We start from the raw sequence: 17,754 nt of genomic DNA, 5'->3' as shown, positions 1-17,754 counted from the left end.
TCATCAGAACCGCCAAAAGGGCCTCCTTCAAAGACCGCCTAGACAACAACGCGCACAACAGCAAAGAGCTATTCAACATCGTGAAGGAACTCTCCAACCTCAGATCTAACAGCAGCGACGTCCCACCCTCGCAAGACCTGTGCGACGCGCTGGCCACCTTCTTCCACCGCAAGATCACAGACATCCACAACAGTTTCAACGCCACGACTGCCCCGACAACCACTGAGACCTCCGCCCCCACGACCAACATCCGCACCAACCGCCTGATCTACTGGACCAACATCAACGACGATGACAAAATCAAGATCATGAACACCATCCACTCCGGATCTCCGTCAGATCCATGCCCACACCACATCTTCAACAAAGCCAGCACATCCATCGCACCCCATCTCCGAAAAGTCATCAACACCTTCTTCGAGACAGCAACCTTCCCGGAGAGCTGGAAGCACGCCGAGATCAACGCCTTACTCAAGAAACCCAAGGCGGACCCCAAGGACCTCAAGAACTTCCGGCCCATCTCCCTGCTCCCGTTCCCGGCAAAGGTCATCGAGAAGACCGTCAACGAACAACTGACCCGCTACCTCGAGGAGAACAACATCCTGGACCCTTCCCAGTCCGGGTTCCGCAGCAACCACAGCACCGAGACTGCCTTCATCGCCGCAACCGATGACATCAAGTCCCTGCTGGACAATGGAGAAACGGCGGCCCTCACCCTCCTGGACCTGTCAGCCGCCTTCGACACGGTCTGTCACCACACACTACGAACACGCCTCCACGAAGATGGCATCCAAGAGAAGGCCCTGGACTGGACCACCTCCTTCCTCTCTGGCAGAACACAGAGCGTCCGCCTTCCCCCCTTCCGCTCGAAGCCATCGAGATCATCTGCGGCGTACCCCAGGGCTCATCCCTCAGCCCAACCCTGTTTAACATCTACATGGCACCGCTCGCCCACATCGCCCGTCGGCACAACCTCAACATCCTCTCCTATGCCGATGACACCCAGCTGATACTCTCCCTCACCAAGGACCCCCACACCGCCAAAACCAACCTTCACGAAGGAATGAAGGCCGTTGCTGAATGGATGAGGAACAGCCGACTGAAGCTGAACTCGGACAAGATGGAGGTCCTCATCCTCGGATCCAACCCTTCGGCCTGGGACGACTCCTGGTGGCCGACCGCAATGGGAACCGATCCAACACCCACCCACCGACCACGCACGCAACCTAGGGGTCATCCTCGACTCCACCCTCTCCATGACTAAACAGGTCAACACCGTCTCCTCCTCCTGCTTCAACACCCTCCGCATGCTCCGTAGGATCTACAAGTGGATCCCCACTGAAACGAGAAGAACAGTCACCCAGGCCTATGGAAACGCCCTCTACGCAGGAGCCTCGACCAAACTCCTGAGACGGCTCCAACGCATCCAGTACGCCTCTGCACGCCTGATCCTCGACATCCCTCGCTGCAACCACATCACACCCCACCTGAGACCTGCACTGGCTCCCGGTCAACAAGAGGATAACTTTCAAGCTCCTCACCCACGCACACAAGGCACTCCACAACACCGGACCAACGTACCTCAGCAGATGACTCAGCTTCTACACCCCCACTCGCCAGCTCCGCTCTGCCGACCTCGCTACAGTCCCCCGCTTCCGAAGAGCGACTTCAGGTGGCAGATCGTTCTCCCACCTCGCCGCCAAGACCTGGAACACCCTCCCCATCCACCTACGGCAGACCCAAGACCTGCTGACCTTCAGAAAACTCCTCAAGACCTGGCTTTTTGAGCAGTAGCAGCATCCCCCACCCCAGCGCCTTGAGACCCTCACAGGTGAGTAGTGCGCTTTACAAATGATATGATTGATTGATTGGTCATGGTAGTAGTACATCTAGAATCATTCTGGCCTTAGTTATTGAAGATAGTGTATTGAGCATGTTGGAGAGCAAGCTTGCTTCCATAAACAAATTGATCCTCACCAGCATGTTTTCTTATGTGAAGGGGTATGCAGGCACTTTTACTTGCCTGGGGGTTGGGGGAGGAGGTGAGAAGAGAAATGGGCTACCCAAATAATCTCTGATGGCAGGGAGGTTTAGCCTCTAGAAAGAAAGAACCATGTTATAGCGATGTAACCCCCCCTGCCCCCCACCCTCAATAACACACTTATGGTACATAAAAAGGGCTCTTTTGCCCACACTTGCCTGCATGTCTGGGTCAATATATGTGAAGCCAACTAGTTCAGAGACGGCTCACTCTTTAACAAAACATTGCTTCATTTAAGCAGGTATTTGACTGTTAGAACTTCAATGTCACCATCGTGTGGCATCTTGGTCATAAAAAGTCTTAATGGCTCACTGAAAGGGATTTCAAAGTCTTCATTTTTAATAATCAATATTCTTTATAATGAAATTGAGAGAAACCAGGACGGTTGTATCCGGAATGAGCTGAATACCCAGTCACAATTTTATTCTGAGACCTGTATTTTTATGTTTCATTTAATGAATTCAAGACTGCGAGCTACTCATCCTTGACATAAGACGACTTGAGCGCTTTGTAACAATAGCAGCCTTGATAAGTGTTGTATTACTGAATTTTCTTACACAGGGGTACCCATCACATTTAAATATGGGACTTGAATGGACTTCATCAATTGCTTGGCTATAGTGAAGTTCTAAAAGTGTGCACGTATGTACTGTATTGCAAATTTTATATAGAGCTCACCATCCCTATGTGGGACGCTGAAACATGATTGCAATTTTGCATCAAAGGGTGTTTTCCAGCCCTCTGACTGCATTCACTTTCTCATGTAAATACTATTGTGGCACCTTGGAGGTAGTGCCCCGGATGACCTCTTGGAACGAGTGGCAACGGTTTGTTTCCTAGCTGAGTTTTTGCCACTTCACGCTTCGCTTGAAGTGCGGAGTTCCGCAAAAACTCTGCAACTACCGGCGGAGCAGAGTTTACCAGTGCACTGCTGTAAATAAAATTAATTCAAGCAAAGACCCTTGCCAAGTAGCTTCTCCCCCCTCCTTGGTGGCTATTGGGTGGATCCCCAAGCAGGGCTCCACAAGGGAAGGGTACCATTGGAAAGGGGGGATTCTCCCCTTTCCAACAATACCTTTCCAAAGTGTTTCGGTGTTCGGGGGCTGAGAAAATCCCACGAGCACCGAAACATTGAAACTGAAACTAAGTTCCAGTTTTGTTTTCAATGTAATGATGACAGCGCGCCATGTACGCGATCGTCTTTACATTGAAAATTAGAAACTGGCCTTGAGAGGATGGGGAAACTCTTCCCCACCTCCTGAGGCCACCCCCCCACAAAAAAGGAAATCCCTCTGCTGTTTGCAGCAGAGGGATTTAGTGCGCCTGTGCACATGATGGAATGGTTCTGTCCTGAGCACAGGAGCAGTGGTGCTCATGACGGAACCATTCCATCATGAACACCAAAAGTGTTAACAGTCCAAACAGATGATGGTTGCTCCTACAAACTATGTATTTATATTATGTATATTTGTTTGGGGGAAAACAGTAGCCATGTGATGCAGCGCAAAGCTTGCCCAATTTAAATTTACCCTACGAACAACTTCATTTCACTAGGCCCATTTCATTAACAAACCCTCAGTCTCACAATAGTCTAAAAAATGTCTCTGATTTCTGTAAACCATTGTCCTCCGATTAATCTTTTCGTTGAGCTGACAGGGACTGGAATACTAAGAAACGTGAGCAATTATGTTATGAGGACATGGAATAAAATAATTGTTACCTCAAACCTATTTTTTTTTTTTTTTTTTTTGTTCAAAAACCTTTATTTGAGCAAGCATAGAAAAATATAAGAATGGGCCTACAACCTCACGGGCTGGCCGCTAATAATAAGGCACAAGGAATAAATTAGAAATGTACTCCCGTGGTCAGGCACAAATCAAGTACCAAGCATTACTCCCAACATATCACAGAGCATATTGAATTTTATTTTATACAAAAAGAAAAACAAACACTAAAAAGGCGAATGCACAGTAATCAAGGTCAGCCCAAAGAACGGAGGGGATGGTCAACAATCAGGAGAACATACCAAGAGCCCTGAGGCTCTAACAAGGTCGGGGGGGGGGGGAGAGCAGCGGGGAGAATCGGAAATTCACAAAACAGTATGAAAAGGTTCCGGGAACGCTCGCCTAGGGAGATAGGACAACATCAGTAGTGCCTACAAGGGGAGGGGTACAGATATCCCCACGATATTCATTCCACTGGCCCCAAATCTTCGTCCACGCCCTGGGTCTGCCCCTGGCCACATATACAGTCTTCTCACGAAACATGGACCAGTCCATGTTGTCCTCCCATTTCGAGACCTCAGGGGGCCTGGATGCGCCCCAGAGTTGCGCAATATCCCGTTTCGCAATCATGTAACCCAAGGTAGCCCATCTGGTCTGGGCTACAGAGTAGTCAGTGGGCTCCCACACGTTCAACAGACACCGTCGTGGCTCCGGCCACAGGGCAACACCAGTCACAGCAGTCAGTCAAACCTATTTTAAACACTTTCTCAGGCACAGATACAAACACCTTGAGACAAGAAATATGACCAAAAGAAGGAGACCAAACCAATAAAGATAACTCATGAAAAACATGTATCTAAAGTCTCGTATTATTCGGACACGTCAAGAAAATACATTTCAATTCAGATTTAATAACAAGATTATCGATACAAGTAGTCACACAGCACTAAACAGAGCATTATTAGACAGCTGAAAAATCCTCTGTGGAGAGAACAGGACAACATTTTGAGGTTCAGTTAATCATACAAAGCAAAGCTGATAGGTTCAAGTTCGTCCTCAGTTACACCTGGTCAAGTCTGATCTGCAGCACCATATGCCACAGTCTCGGATAACATCTCAGCCGAAAGGTTATCTCCCTGCACACTTTACCAGCCGGCAAAGTACAGGATTCAAGGTCACAGTTAGATATACTTCAGATTATAAAAGTCTATTCCACCCAGTGTGGGTGGAAAGGGGCATAGGAAAGATAATAGGAATCAAAAGTCTGTCTGACAGCATGCCAGGCAGGAAAGGAAAATTATAGCTAGCCCCCGCTCCTTGTCCGATGGGGCCATTATACTTCCAATTTTCCAGGTTTACGCCCCTTAACGTATCAGTTCCATCAGTCCAGGGGTTCTCATTGGTCACTCATGGTGGCCTATTGTGGGGGATCAGTGAAACACACAAATCCGACAGAATTAATTCATCCTTTTTGCAAATTTCATTAAGATCCTTTGGGTTCATTTATGTTCCCATTTCGTCATTTCCACAGAAGTAGGTGGAGCTTTACTTTGCTTACAGTTCATCCATTCCCAGGTGCCTTTCCCTGGGTTTTTCAACAATACTGTTACAGTTCTATTGAATATGCTTCTTAGTGAGAAGTGAGTCCTTGGTTAGCAAATACAGAAATTAAACTCCACAGAAAGTTCTCATAGATCTTAGGTGACTGCCTCACATGATTTTACATTAACGCTGGGTAAAAGAAACATTTGTGTCCTACATAAAAAATTTGCTGAATCACTACCGGTTAATTCCATTGTAAATCTCACATTTTCATATATGCATTTCGATTTGCTCCATTATAGTAGTTATAATTTCTTTCAGGTACTACATCTCAATATTAGGTAGTACTAAAAAAAACTTTTTTCTAAAGCATTATTTGTACTTATCTTTTATCAACTCATATTATTTACGTGTCACTCTCAATATATGTGTAATACATTAGGTAGATGTTACTGAAGCTCAGATTTGCTCTACGTCAAATCTCTCTAGTTTAGGTGATTTTTCATTTCAAGAACTTTATTATGCGTACATAGATTTTAGGTCCGCAACACATTTGATTGTTTTCACACAACTCTCTATGTTAACGATGTTTTATTTCCTCACAACTCGTATATACGTTCAAGTTGAGTTCTCATGTTATCTCTTTAATTTTTGTTTCCATTTTCGTATCATCCTTTAGAACACTTTGCATGTTTTGCGATGCAGTATGTATTCTCACGTTTTTCGACTTAGCTGGTAAACATGTCTTTATCAGGAAATATTTGTCATAATGATTTTTACAGGTGGGAATTGATAAAGGCAGACATCAGATAATATCCACGTTCCATCAATCCCCCTTAAATGGCAAAGCAAGCCATCACATAATCTTACATCGCAAATGCTGCCTCTCAGGCTACACCTGAAAAGACCTTGCAAATACGGCTTCTAGCATTATTGTAACACATATAAGTAGCTTCTTTATCTAGCAGAACAAACTTAGCCAATTTAACAATGATGAGGCTGTCGCATTCTAATGTTTTCTGAGTCCTGATATGCTCGGGTACTTCTGGAATACTCTGCTTCTGTGTGGTAAGCTTCTCTAGTATACAAGTTGAATAATAAGAGACCATTTCCTTAAGCAATATATTTTCAAGCTGAATATTGCTTGTGATTTTGTTTGCTTCTCAATACTTGACTGAAGAGGTGGGTTTCTGCCTGCAACTCTTTTTCTGCTCATTTCCTAGGGTGCTACGGTGTGGATGGAGAAAGTGATTCCATTATGAGTTCAGCTTCAGAAAACTCCACAGAGCCATGGTTCTGCGATGCCTGTAAGTGTGGAGTGTCTCCTAGCTGTGAACTGTGTCCTAATCAAGATGGAATCTTTAAAGAAACAGATGCTGGAAGGTATTAACATTTTAATGTTTTAATGAAATTGAAAGTTTTTTCATGCCTGTCAGACCTCCTCTAGCTGCTTGTGGGCTAAAGCTTCTTGAGGACTATAACAAAAACGTAGTGATGATAGTAACCAACTATTGCTTACCATTGGTTGGTTTTATGGTTACTGTTATTTATTTGCTTAATTTTCTATTGCTTGCCTTCCACTTCTTGTGGTTTATACTCCCCATGGAGAATAGCCATAGCTGACCAAATGCACTGGAAAGAAAAATTGATCACAAAGGGAGTATGTTGGCTTTGCTAATGCTTGTTATAGGAGTTACATGAAATAATTGCGACATAAACATGTATTTCGTAATGTAGGTATGCAAAAATACAATCCTAAGTCATATTAATTGCTTATTGGATTTCCATGAACGTTAAATAATATGTTCCTACTGTGTTGCATGACCTACCCATGCAGAATCTAAGTTGTGGGCTTCCTGTTCTGTAGAAACACTTTATCTTTCTATTTCTAACATTAATATTAAACATGTGCTTTAAAGTTTCTTTGAAAACTGGCTTTAGGACCTAGGCATCCTGTACTGAAAAGCATAAGCATGGGAAAAACCTGTCGGATTGCACACCCTTACTCAGGCACCACATGTTGTTTAGAATACCCACAATTTATTGAGCACTGATACTTCATCAGCTGTAGCACAGTAATGTGATCTGAATAATTGAATGCAAACAATGACAGTATGCTGGAACACAAGTCTTGCAAGAGTCTTCATATGGGTTAACATTATCTGGCAATAGTGATTGTTCCCATAACATGGCTGCAATTATGTGATCAGTATAGGATGTGTATTTATAGCGTAAGGAATTGGATGGTGCAGGCACGTAGAATGTTTTACTTGCGGAACTTAGTATGCTAATTTGCATAGACAATTGTAAAAGTCTTTAGTATGAAGCCGTTGGCGAATAACATTATTTTGTGAAATAGAGTGCATTGAAATAGATTCATGCTCTAGAAGAGGTAAATACATCGCTTGTGATTAATGCAATGTAAAATATCCACATAAATACATTATGATTACATTTAGGGTAAAGTACCCTCTGCCATACATTAGACGGATATAACGGGTCACATAAGATTTCTGTGACCACTTTGAGGAACGAGACTGAAGGCTGAGTTACTATATCGTCTTGGAACTTTGAGGTGACTTGCAGTATACTTAGAATGTTCATCAGGGATACTTTATTCCATATAATACACCATTATCCTTCCCACAAACAGCTTACATCTTCAGTGTTTTGCTCTATCAAAAGAAAGAGATGGGATGTTCGCAGACATGAAGAATAAAAATAGAATCTGTAATGCGAAATTAACACAATGAAAAGTAGTTAGCTATTAGTTACAAAAAGATATTGAAATCAATTCAATGCAAGTCAACATTTTAAAAAAGGTTATAGATCGGAACGTATAAAAACAAGCCGAGATTCTTTATTTAATATATTTACCTTAAGGATGGAGAAAATCAAATATTGCCATAAATATCTCCTTTCTGTTGATCACTGTTCATCCTGAAAAACCGAGAAAAGCAAGGAAAATTCAGGTTTTAGCTTTTGCTGTTTGAACTGCGGTTTTGATATGAATATAATCTTTGATAGTTATTTCAAACTATTCAGATGAAATAATAATATACAACGCAATTCAATTAGTAAAAGAACGATATAGAGATAAATATATAGTAAAATACAATAAAATATAAAAAAAATGGTTTGGCTGCCGGCAGTGTTGCTTAGGCTCGGTGGATACCGCAGCATTGCAAAATCTGAGTTTAAGGCACTTTATATCAGTTAAATGAAGCAAAATTCATCAGGTGAAGTGCTAAGTGCCTTACACGATTATATCATTAATGCTTCAGGAGCGTCTACCTGGCCTCAGTCATCAAATGTTTCTTTTGGCTACTTTGTCCATGAATTTCGTGGAATCTCACCGTAAATCTGTATTCTGCTCCCCCTGAAGAAGTACTTAATTACCACCTGACAAGGTCGAATATTAAATTCCTGAAAAATCGGTTTGAGCAGCAGTTTTCTTTCCCTCTCAAAGGAAGGACATAGTCCTAGGACATAAGCCAGAGATTATTTTTGGTAGGAGCAAACTAGACCAGATTTGTCGGTGGTAGCATTTTTCCACCCATAAGTCCCTTCCCCCTATAACAAAGAAACCCATCTGAAGTCTTAAATATTTTAATTTGAATATCTTGGACAGTGGCAACTATAGGTAAAGTTGTGGTTGCGGCTCTGCATAAGTGGATAAAACAAATTGAGTGTTGGTCTTTGCCTTTAGAGTGTGATTGTCGCTTTCGCCGATTGATGTTTGACTGTTCTCCTCAGACTAGATTTATAGCGTTCATAGGTAATGTTCAGGGACCTTTGTGGGACCAATTGAAGTTCTGTGAGAGACTTCTGTATGGTAGTATGCCAGGGTGAAGGAAATGAATTGGCCAGGCCATGGTCTAGGTGAAACTTAAGGCTCTCGGGCTCTGCTTTTCTTAGTTTTAAGCAAAACTTCAATAGGTCGGGGACAATATATGAACCCCTGGCAAGACCGCGCGACTAAGGCAGTGAAGAAAAAATTGTGGAAGATACTGATCCTAGCATTGAGGAAAAACCGGCTATTTGCTTTGAAAATCCCAGCTAGCAGTTTGTTGGGGCCAGGTGCCCCATTGTTCCTTCCTTTTTTGAAATTTTAATACTGTTCATTGACTTAGCTACTGGCTAGGCAGCAGGCTTTATGGCATCAAAACGCAACTGTAATAAGATGTTACATTTGAGAAGCTACATAATATCTTTATTAAGGGCGACTAGTGATGTCACAAGTCTCCGGCCATAAGGAAATTAAAGACTGGTCTTTATATTGGAATTGCAGGCTCCCAAATGTTATAAAAAGGTAATACATCTGAGTCTAAATATAAGCAGTGTGGTGTTAGTTCACTGCATGGGCCTCCATGGCTCATTGAGTTTTTGCACCTTAAAATAAAATGCTGATAGCCGTCTGTATTTTTGTCAGACACATAAAGTGAATACTGTAAGTATTAATTTAAGGTCATGGTCCGACATAATTGGAGAGGTGGAGCAGCGCTATTTTCCCACCTGTACAAAGGGTAAATGGTTGCTTGTCACTGGTCAGGCACTTGCTGCTTTTGGCTGGAAATGTTGTGACATTTGGTGATATATTTAAAGCAATCGACAGAACATAGCACAAGAACATACACAAACTAACATAACTGCACAGCAGAAAGCAGTCGAAACAAAACACATCATCATATTGCAATAATGCAGCGCAAAAGGACAGCAGCACACTAACACCAGAACAAACTGCCACACAACAAATACGCACATGCATACTTCTTATCGACCTCCAGAAACTTGCCTAAACTTCCTTCCAAGGACATGAAATAGTGGCATCGAAAAATGTTTTGTGATAGAGCTCCAAAGTTCAAGAATATAAATTCGATTAACACTCAGCGTCCACATGTTTATTGTGCGCATCTTTGCATTCTGTATTATACCATGGATGTATGACATTCAAATAATAATGGTACTTAAAACCCTGGCTGTCGCCCAGGTTTTACACGAACATTTCTCTCCCTTAGTTAACATCTGTCATGGTTGCTTTAAGCAAAATGGATGGTAAAGTAACAAGGAAGATTATTCTTTTCTGATTACCCAATTTGTCTTAATTACAAGATTCTGAGCCATATGCATCTGAACAAATGAACATGAAAATATTTAGAACTGCTATGAAAAGAAACGAAAATGCCTCAGCTGTGAACTTGACTTTTTTCCTATTTTAAATAAAGATTTGCGTATGAAATGGCAGTTAGGTGGTTGAGGAAATGAGGCACTTGTGTGCCAATCACTCTGAAATGCTAGTCTAAATCTGTAATGCCGCAATACTTGTGTGACATGTACTAAAACATTTTAAGAAGGTCAGTGTGAAGCAAGCAGCCAGCTGTTGGATTTATCACAGATAAACTCCTACCGAGTGCAGCAGCATTTAATACACCAGTGGAGCATGAAAAAACTGTACAAATTAAATTGAGAAGCAGCTGCTTGTTGAAGATCTGTATCTTTATATTGAACTCTGCCGGATGCATTGGGAGGTTGTATAAAAATGCCCCCCCTATCTGTAATCTAAAAAGCACAACCTTGCTCCTCTTTTAAAGAAGATAATTGTGAAGATGAATAACCATTTCTGCACTATCTAAACCTACCCCTCCCATAAAATGTTCCCACAATATATAACACATCAAAAAGTGATTGTATGATAGTAAAAAGAGATGTACTGCGTTTAGAATCCCATGTAATCTTTCTGTGCCATGTATGCTTTTAATGTAATCTGCGGATTACGGGCCCTGCTATCTAGTTTAATTTCGGCCATCAGCTGTTTGTATGTTTAATAATATGAAATAATTTTTAATATTGTCGGAAGATGTGTGGCAAAATGGTAACATTTTGAGCTTCTTAGTTTTATCGGTTATCGTATATCCCTTTTATTATAACCGTGAACATTGACATACAGTTAAACAGACGAAGGAGAATCTTCCTTTTATCCAAGATAATTTCATGATGGTGTCGAATTTGTTTCGAGCTGGGATATCTATCTCTAAAAACAGCTTGATGCATTGACTATTCAAATATAGTTTTGCAGCATTACATCAATCGAAGATCATAGGGCTGTGTTCCTGTAGATTTGTTTCTGAAAGACTAGAGTTGGTCATTGTTTTTTACAGATGGATTGATCAATTCAATCACAATCTGGGTAGGAATGAGCTATACAATAACCAGCAAGATCACCTCTCATTTAAATAGTAGAAATAGAAAATATGATCAAACTACAACATTCCAAGGGCCTATCTCAAAGTACATTTTTCTCTTCTTAAAAAATCATTGCACCTAGCCATTTCAGATGTAAAGATTTCCAACAATTCAACACAAACAACCTGAAAATAGCATGTTTCAAATTTTTTGCCTATCCCCAGAAGAGCGACAATTGTGTCAGCCACATTTTCCTGGGTCTCCTCCCACTACACCAGTTTTTTTTTGCTCTGGCATGTTGCTCTTTTTGGCGACTGCAGCCTGCTAACAAGGCCAACCAGATGAGTGTATTCTGATGAGATGCACATTTCTTTCTGGAATAACCCTTATTAATTAACTTGTAATTGCCTACTTGCAGCTGCCACCTTAAAGGACTGGACATACAATGCCGAGTTGAGAGGGTGGAGTCCTCTTGATCCTCCAAGCAGGCCATCAATGCTTGACAAAACCCTTGAACACCTTTTCACATTCAAAAGCTGCGCTGAGCTGCCAGCGTAGGCCACATGCTTGTTGTCTGTGAAGGATATTTCCTTTGAAGCTCAAACATCTGAACTTGGATGACTAGGCGTGGAGCCGGTAGGTATAGAAAACTGCACAGCTAAGATAACAATCTGCCACTTAAAATTTCTGATGCATGTAATAGTTTTGACATAATAGAACGTGCAGTTATATTAAAATTGGCTAGCTTTCACCACCACTTCCTGACTAGTTTCCCCTTTAAACACCCTGCATGGCCCACTCCATAGTGTGTAGGAAACAGCCTCTCTGTACAGTGTTCTAAAATGAAGTACACTATATAGAGAGTGTGAGAAACCCCAAAAAGGCAGGTAGAGGTAAAAGTAAATAATACTCTTTTTTTGGTAGTGTGGGTGAGCAGTGGCTTATCAGAGGTAGTGTTAAGCATTTGTTGTATTCACAGAGGCAATAAATGAGACATACTCCAGAATATGTCGATTTTAATATAATGTTTAAGACTATAAACACAGTTGTAAGGTAAGTACTTCCGGAGTTACGAGTTCGCAAAATATATCACTTCTATCCACAATAATGCATCATAGGAAAAGCAGAAAAATGCATAGAAATTCAGTCAATGCTTTCCCGAAGTTCACCTTCTTGTTTTAGGCCGATGTTGGGGCCAGATCCAAAGTTTCAGCAAGAGAAGTTTGGGAGCGTTTTTGATCATCCATGAGCAGAGGTGCTGAGGTATTGGAAGCTGGTGCACAAAGACAATGGGGCACTTAAAGAAGCCCTGCTCAGAGGAGCTTCCAGGTATGGCCGTTGGGTCTCCTCAGAGCGAGGAGATCGCAAGGGCTTGGGGCCACTGGATCACGGCTGGTTGGTCAGTGGTGGGGCTGGGTGCCGAGCGAACAGGTCAGCAGGGCATTGTGCATCTTGAAGTCCTCAAGGTCAGGAGCAGGCAACTTGGAGAGGCGATCTTGGGACAGCTGGGCCACTCAGTAAGTGTGTCTTGGTTATCTCGACAGGTGCTTGCTTCTGGTGCTTTGGGAGTCTGGAGTGGACTCTTCTTTTTGGTTATTGTTGTTGGGGCGTCCCGTACCCTGGGTATTGTAATGCCGTGCTTCCGGTAGGTCCTGGTGCCTCCAAACTTGATGGGTAGACTGATCTGACACTCTGGAGATGTTATACCTTTTCTCCCCTCTGTGCGGTATCGAGGTCTTCAGGGAGCGTCATGTCGACAAACCTAGCTTCACGAGGTCATTGCCTGCAGTGTGCAGGGTAGTGATATCTCCGAGGGAGCTTCACAGCGATTTCTTGAAGGCTGTAGGTGCTTCGGGTTCCTTGGAGTCCTTTCATGTTTCACGACGACACAGCAGCAGCTATTGTCTAGTCCTGGTAGCAGCAGGTAGGGTTTGGTGCCTTTTTTTTATTGAAGCAGTTCTTCAGATCTCAAGCAGTGGGTCTTCTTAGTCCTGCTCTTCTCTTGTCCGTCAAATCTGATGTTCAGTTCTTGGGGTATTACAAGCTGAGACAGGTAGTAACCAATGGGCTACTTAGCTTTACGGTGTCAACACCCTCTAGTGACTACTTCCTCTGGGAAGACCCACTTTCCCAGCCCTGATTGGAGGTTTTCTCACGATCCTAAGAAGGTGGAATTTCCGGCGATGGGTACGACTCGTCTGCCCCGCCCTACTGGTGGTGTAGGCTAAATGGGGACTCACCTCTGAATCTAACTAATTTTCCTGCCTTTCCTCCTGCCACAAGTAGCGCAGGAAAGTGGGCTTGGCATCCCCCACTATCTGGAGGTTCCTGGGTTGAATTTCAAAGGCGGCATTGCCTTTGAAGCTTCTGCCCTGGAAGGCTGGAGGAGGTGTGAAGCACCTCCGCCAAGAGCAAGTTTTGTCTCTGTCCTCAAAGCCCTGGCTCTCACCCCATGAGGTAAGAAACTGGTCTGGTAGTGGCAGTATAGCAAAAACAAGTCTGGAACCGCAGCAGTGCTTGGTCGGTTTTCAGGGAACACTCTAAAAGGGTCTCCTGTGTGAATTTATCAATAAATCCAACGCTGGCATCAGTGAGGATTTATTAAGGCAAGATGTTAGGTACCAAACATCTCAGAAATTAGTGAAGCCTTCATGGAGCTAGGAAACACGTGTGACAAGTATCCAGCCCACGTACTCTTTATTGTTTTTTATGTGCACTTACAACATCCCAGAATGGAATGTAATGGTAAACAAGAGGGTGAATGAGTGGCTGTATGGGTGAGTGTGCGGGTGTGCCCAGCCTCCATTTCATTGTATTGAGTGTGCGGGTGTGTCAGTAGCTGTAAACAGTGAATTGGAGGGTGCATGAGCGGCTGTATGGGTGCATGAATGGGTGTGTGAGTGGGTGTGTGAGTAGCTGTATGGGTGAGTGGGTGTGTGAGTAGCTGTATGGGTGACTGAATGTGTTTGTGAGAGGTTGTATTGGTGAGTATGTGCTTGTCTTTGTCACTGTAGGTGAGTGAGTACATCTGTTAGTATATGTATGTGTTAGACCTGTCAGCCCTTTGGGTGGTCCCTCCTAATTATTTATTTATTTTTGTCCCCTTTCTGCCTTCTAACGCCTTTCATTTTTATGTCCACTAAGTTTTTTTTTATGTTGTTGTCCTTGGGGCTAGGTGTTACTGGGCCTCAATTCCCTTTTTGCGGCATTGGTGCCTTACAAAATAGCGTGTACAGAGTCACAAAATGGAGTCCTGCCAACTGCCAAATGCTACCTCAGGATTTGAGGCCATTGGGTAATATAAGGAGTTCCAGAACTTTTTGGTCCACTCTAGACCCTCTGGACCTGGGCTATAAGTATTGGAATGTTGTGCGGGCATTTTGTGTGGAGAGAGCGGAGGAAGGTGACACACACAGGTCAAGAGCGAGCTGGAGTCCAGGCTGAGGTGTGAGGAGGTGGGCGCTCGGAAGAAGATCTGACAGCCTCTGGGGGCTGCTTCCTCTCCACTGACACCCCCCTCATCCGTAGATCTGACCCGGCGGAGCTGACTCCTCACGTCTTTCTTGAGGTACCAGTGAAGAGTGTCCTCCCCTCCCCCCCCCAGCAAGGATCGCTGGTCGAGACCCAAGTGGAACCTACAACTACAAGTAAGCGCGGCAGGGACTGTCCTATAACGGAGTCAACCCCCTATCTGGTGGTCTTTAGTGACAGAACAGTGAGATTTCCCTCAGCGTCTGAGAGACTTGCCCGAATTTGCCTTTTCTCCCCCCCACCCCCACTCTCCCCCCCCTTTACAGGGCTAAAGTCTTACCAAGGCCTATCTGAGCACCCGGTGGCGGCCGCTTCCCTGGGCCTGTGTGAGACGTATCGGCGGGTCCGCGAGGGCTCCTGTGAGGTGGGGGCGCTGCGCTGAGGGAGTGCTGACGGCAGCACCTCCCGGTGAAAGCCGAAGGTGGGGGACGGGACCCGTGCAGGACTTAGTCACCGACAGAAAGACGTCTTCATGCCCGTAGGAGCTCCTGTCATCGGAGGCTGACCCGGCACTGAGAATCAAGGCCCGAAAGGGGAAGACAGGAGTGAGGGAAGTCGGGAAGGGAGGAGCCCGAACCTCCGAGGGGCGTGGGGAGGAAGGGAAGTGCAAACGCTGAGGTGCTCCAGCCCCACGGAGTCTGCCTAAACGGAGGTGGCCGCTTGAGCATATTGGGCCAGAATTAACCCCTACATTCCCCGGATTGACGCCCTGAGCCTTCAGTCAACTGGTAGCGTGGCCGGGGGAACCTGTTAAAAAGTAAGCAGGGAAGTAGGCTGGGAAACAGAAGGAGAGGAGATCTCTCTGGGAACTCTCCCCTCACGCTTCGCAGGCCAGGAAACGAGGCCAGTATTGTGGAAACATTATAAACTGTGTTAATTAGGAAAAAGAATCTGAACGTAGCAGTGTTTTCAGGGGAGGGGGATTAACACCTTTGAGTGTAAGCTGATTTTGACAATCCTCACCCGTTACTGATGTGGAAGTGAGAAGAAGGTGAAACTAAAAAGGGGAAAATACAATTAAGGTGCTAGGTTGTTATAAACACAATGTAAACAACAAGGACCCCCTGATCATAATTATCAGTTCCTAGGACAGGGACATAACGTGTGTAAATAATAGTACAGTTCTAGCAGGCAAGAGGGAAGGTAATTGACATAAAAAAATTATACTAACAAATTTATTCAGATATAGAAACTATTCCATTTAATAGATATTCATATAAAAAATATACATTACATACAAAAGTATTACAAAAATTGACAAATTACCAAAAAATTATTGAAATTTTCATAAAAAATATATTCACATAATAGTTAAAAGAAACATAAAGTGGCAGACAATACTTTCTCGACGCGCGTTTCGGCGTTTCTGAAAACGCCTTCTTCAGGAACCACAATGTATCTGAAATGTACAGTTAAAAGAAATATAAAAATACATTCAAGTAAATCACATAAAATTAAAAAGGTTTGTCATTCACTAACGACATATTATATAAGACATATTTTATTTAACACCTACAGATTAGAACAACTAGAACACATCATTATCTTTAAACAAGTTTATAAATTACGCCTTCCCTACTTGCTGTAGCAATATAATAATTGCTATCCAAGATATAAGATCAATCTTCCTGTATTTAAGCAGTTGCTATATAACTCAAATTTGAGAAGAAAAAGGGGGAAAGGAAAGGAAACAAGGTGTTGAGCAATGCTATTGGTATACCATAGTACTAGTATAGTACTACATTACTTGTGATGGGCAATGGAAAGAGGACTTGAGATCAAAATCAAGTAATCATTACTTGCTGACATCAGCTCTATAGACCTTGGAGATTATATGATAGGTTTAATTGAAGCTATGCAAAATCGAATACGCATACTTACTAATCAGTATCTCCAATGGCTAGAGAAGGATAATATTTTCTTAGGCAATTCAAACTCTAATGGCGGAGAGAGTATACCATATAATGTCTGTGGGTCGAAAGGATATGTATCAGACAGCAATATAGAGCATGATGGAAATCTAGATACTTAGCAAACAAGATTGTTAATGCTTAGGCACAGCTATTATTGATGAATAAAGCTCGACTAATGAGTCATGGTCCTTATGTATATGAATTTCAAAGCCCCTAAAAGGACAACACCAATGATCTTTTTTAAGGGGAGAGAATAGCATTTGATTTATACATATTCATTGTGTATATATATTCTCTCTCTCTCTCTCTCTCTCGCTCTCTCGCTCTCTCGCTCTCTCGCTCTCTCGCTCTCTCGCTCTCTCGCTCTCTCGCTCTCTCGCTCTCTCGCTCTCTCGCTCTCTCGCTCTCTCGCTCTCGCTCTCTCTCTCTCTCTCTCTCTCGTTAAATTTCCGTATTGTTACCCTCCTCATTATCATGTTGGAATCAGTAGACATAAGGAGTTGTAGTATCTCATATTTGTTAAGATGACCTTTTATTTGTTCTAAATATTCGAGGTAAAGATAGTAACTTATGGAATGGTTATATATCACTCATTATTAAAGATCCCTTTCATTTCGCATCCTAATAGGGGCTGTAGTTAGTGAAAATGCTTACCTATTAAAAACGTGAAGAAGTTTCTTAACGTTATCTATGAACTTAGGCACGTAGAATATTTTGTACTACGTCTTCTTCTCTGTATTGATGCTAGATTGCAATCATGGAAGACAAAGATAGAAAGCAAAACATGAGCTACATAGACTCTTGTACTTATAACTGTGTC

The 17,754-nt window shown here is 43.1% G+C and overlaps 1 protein-coding gene across 13 annotated transcripts in view; it reads left to right on the top strand.

Moving 5' to 3' along the window:
• The window catches only part of PHF14 (PHD finger protein 14), a 1,314,486-nt gene that overhangs the window by 241,180 nt on the left and 1,055,552 nt on the right, over nucleotides 1-17,754 (top strand). For all 13 annotated transcript variants that reach the window (XM_078663794.1, XM_078663786.1, XM_078663795.1 and 10 more), the window contains exon 5: nucleotides 6,531-6,690. In XM_078663794.1, coding sequence (XP_078519920.1) covers nucleotides 6,531-6,690 — 160 coding nt within the window. The remainder of the gene's footprint in view (nucleotides 1-6,530; nucleotides 6,691-17,754) is intronic.

Source organism: Lissotriton helveticus, chromosome 10, assembly GCF_964261635.1.
Source record: "Lissotriton helveticus chromosome 10, aLisHel1.1, whole genome shotgun sequence".
NCBI classification, from domain to species: Eukaryota; Metazoa; Chordata; class Amphibia; order Caudata; family Salamandridae; genus Lissotriton; species Lissotriton helveticus.
Note: the sequence above shows the minus strand (reverse complement) of the source record. Positions and strands in the feature narration are given on the sequence as shown.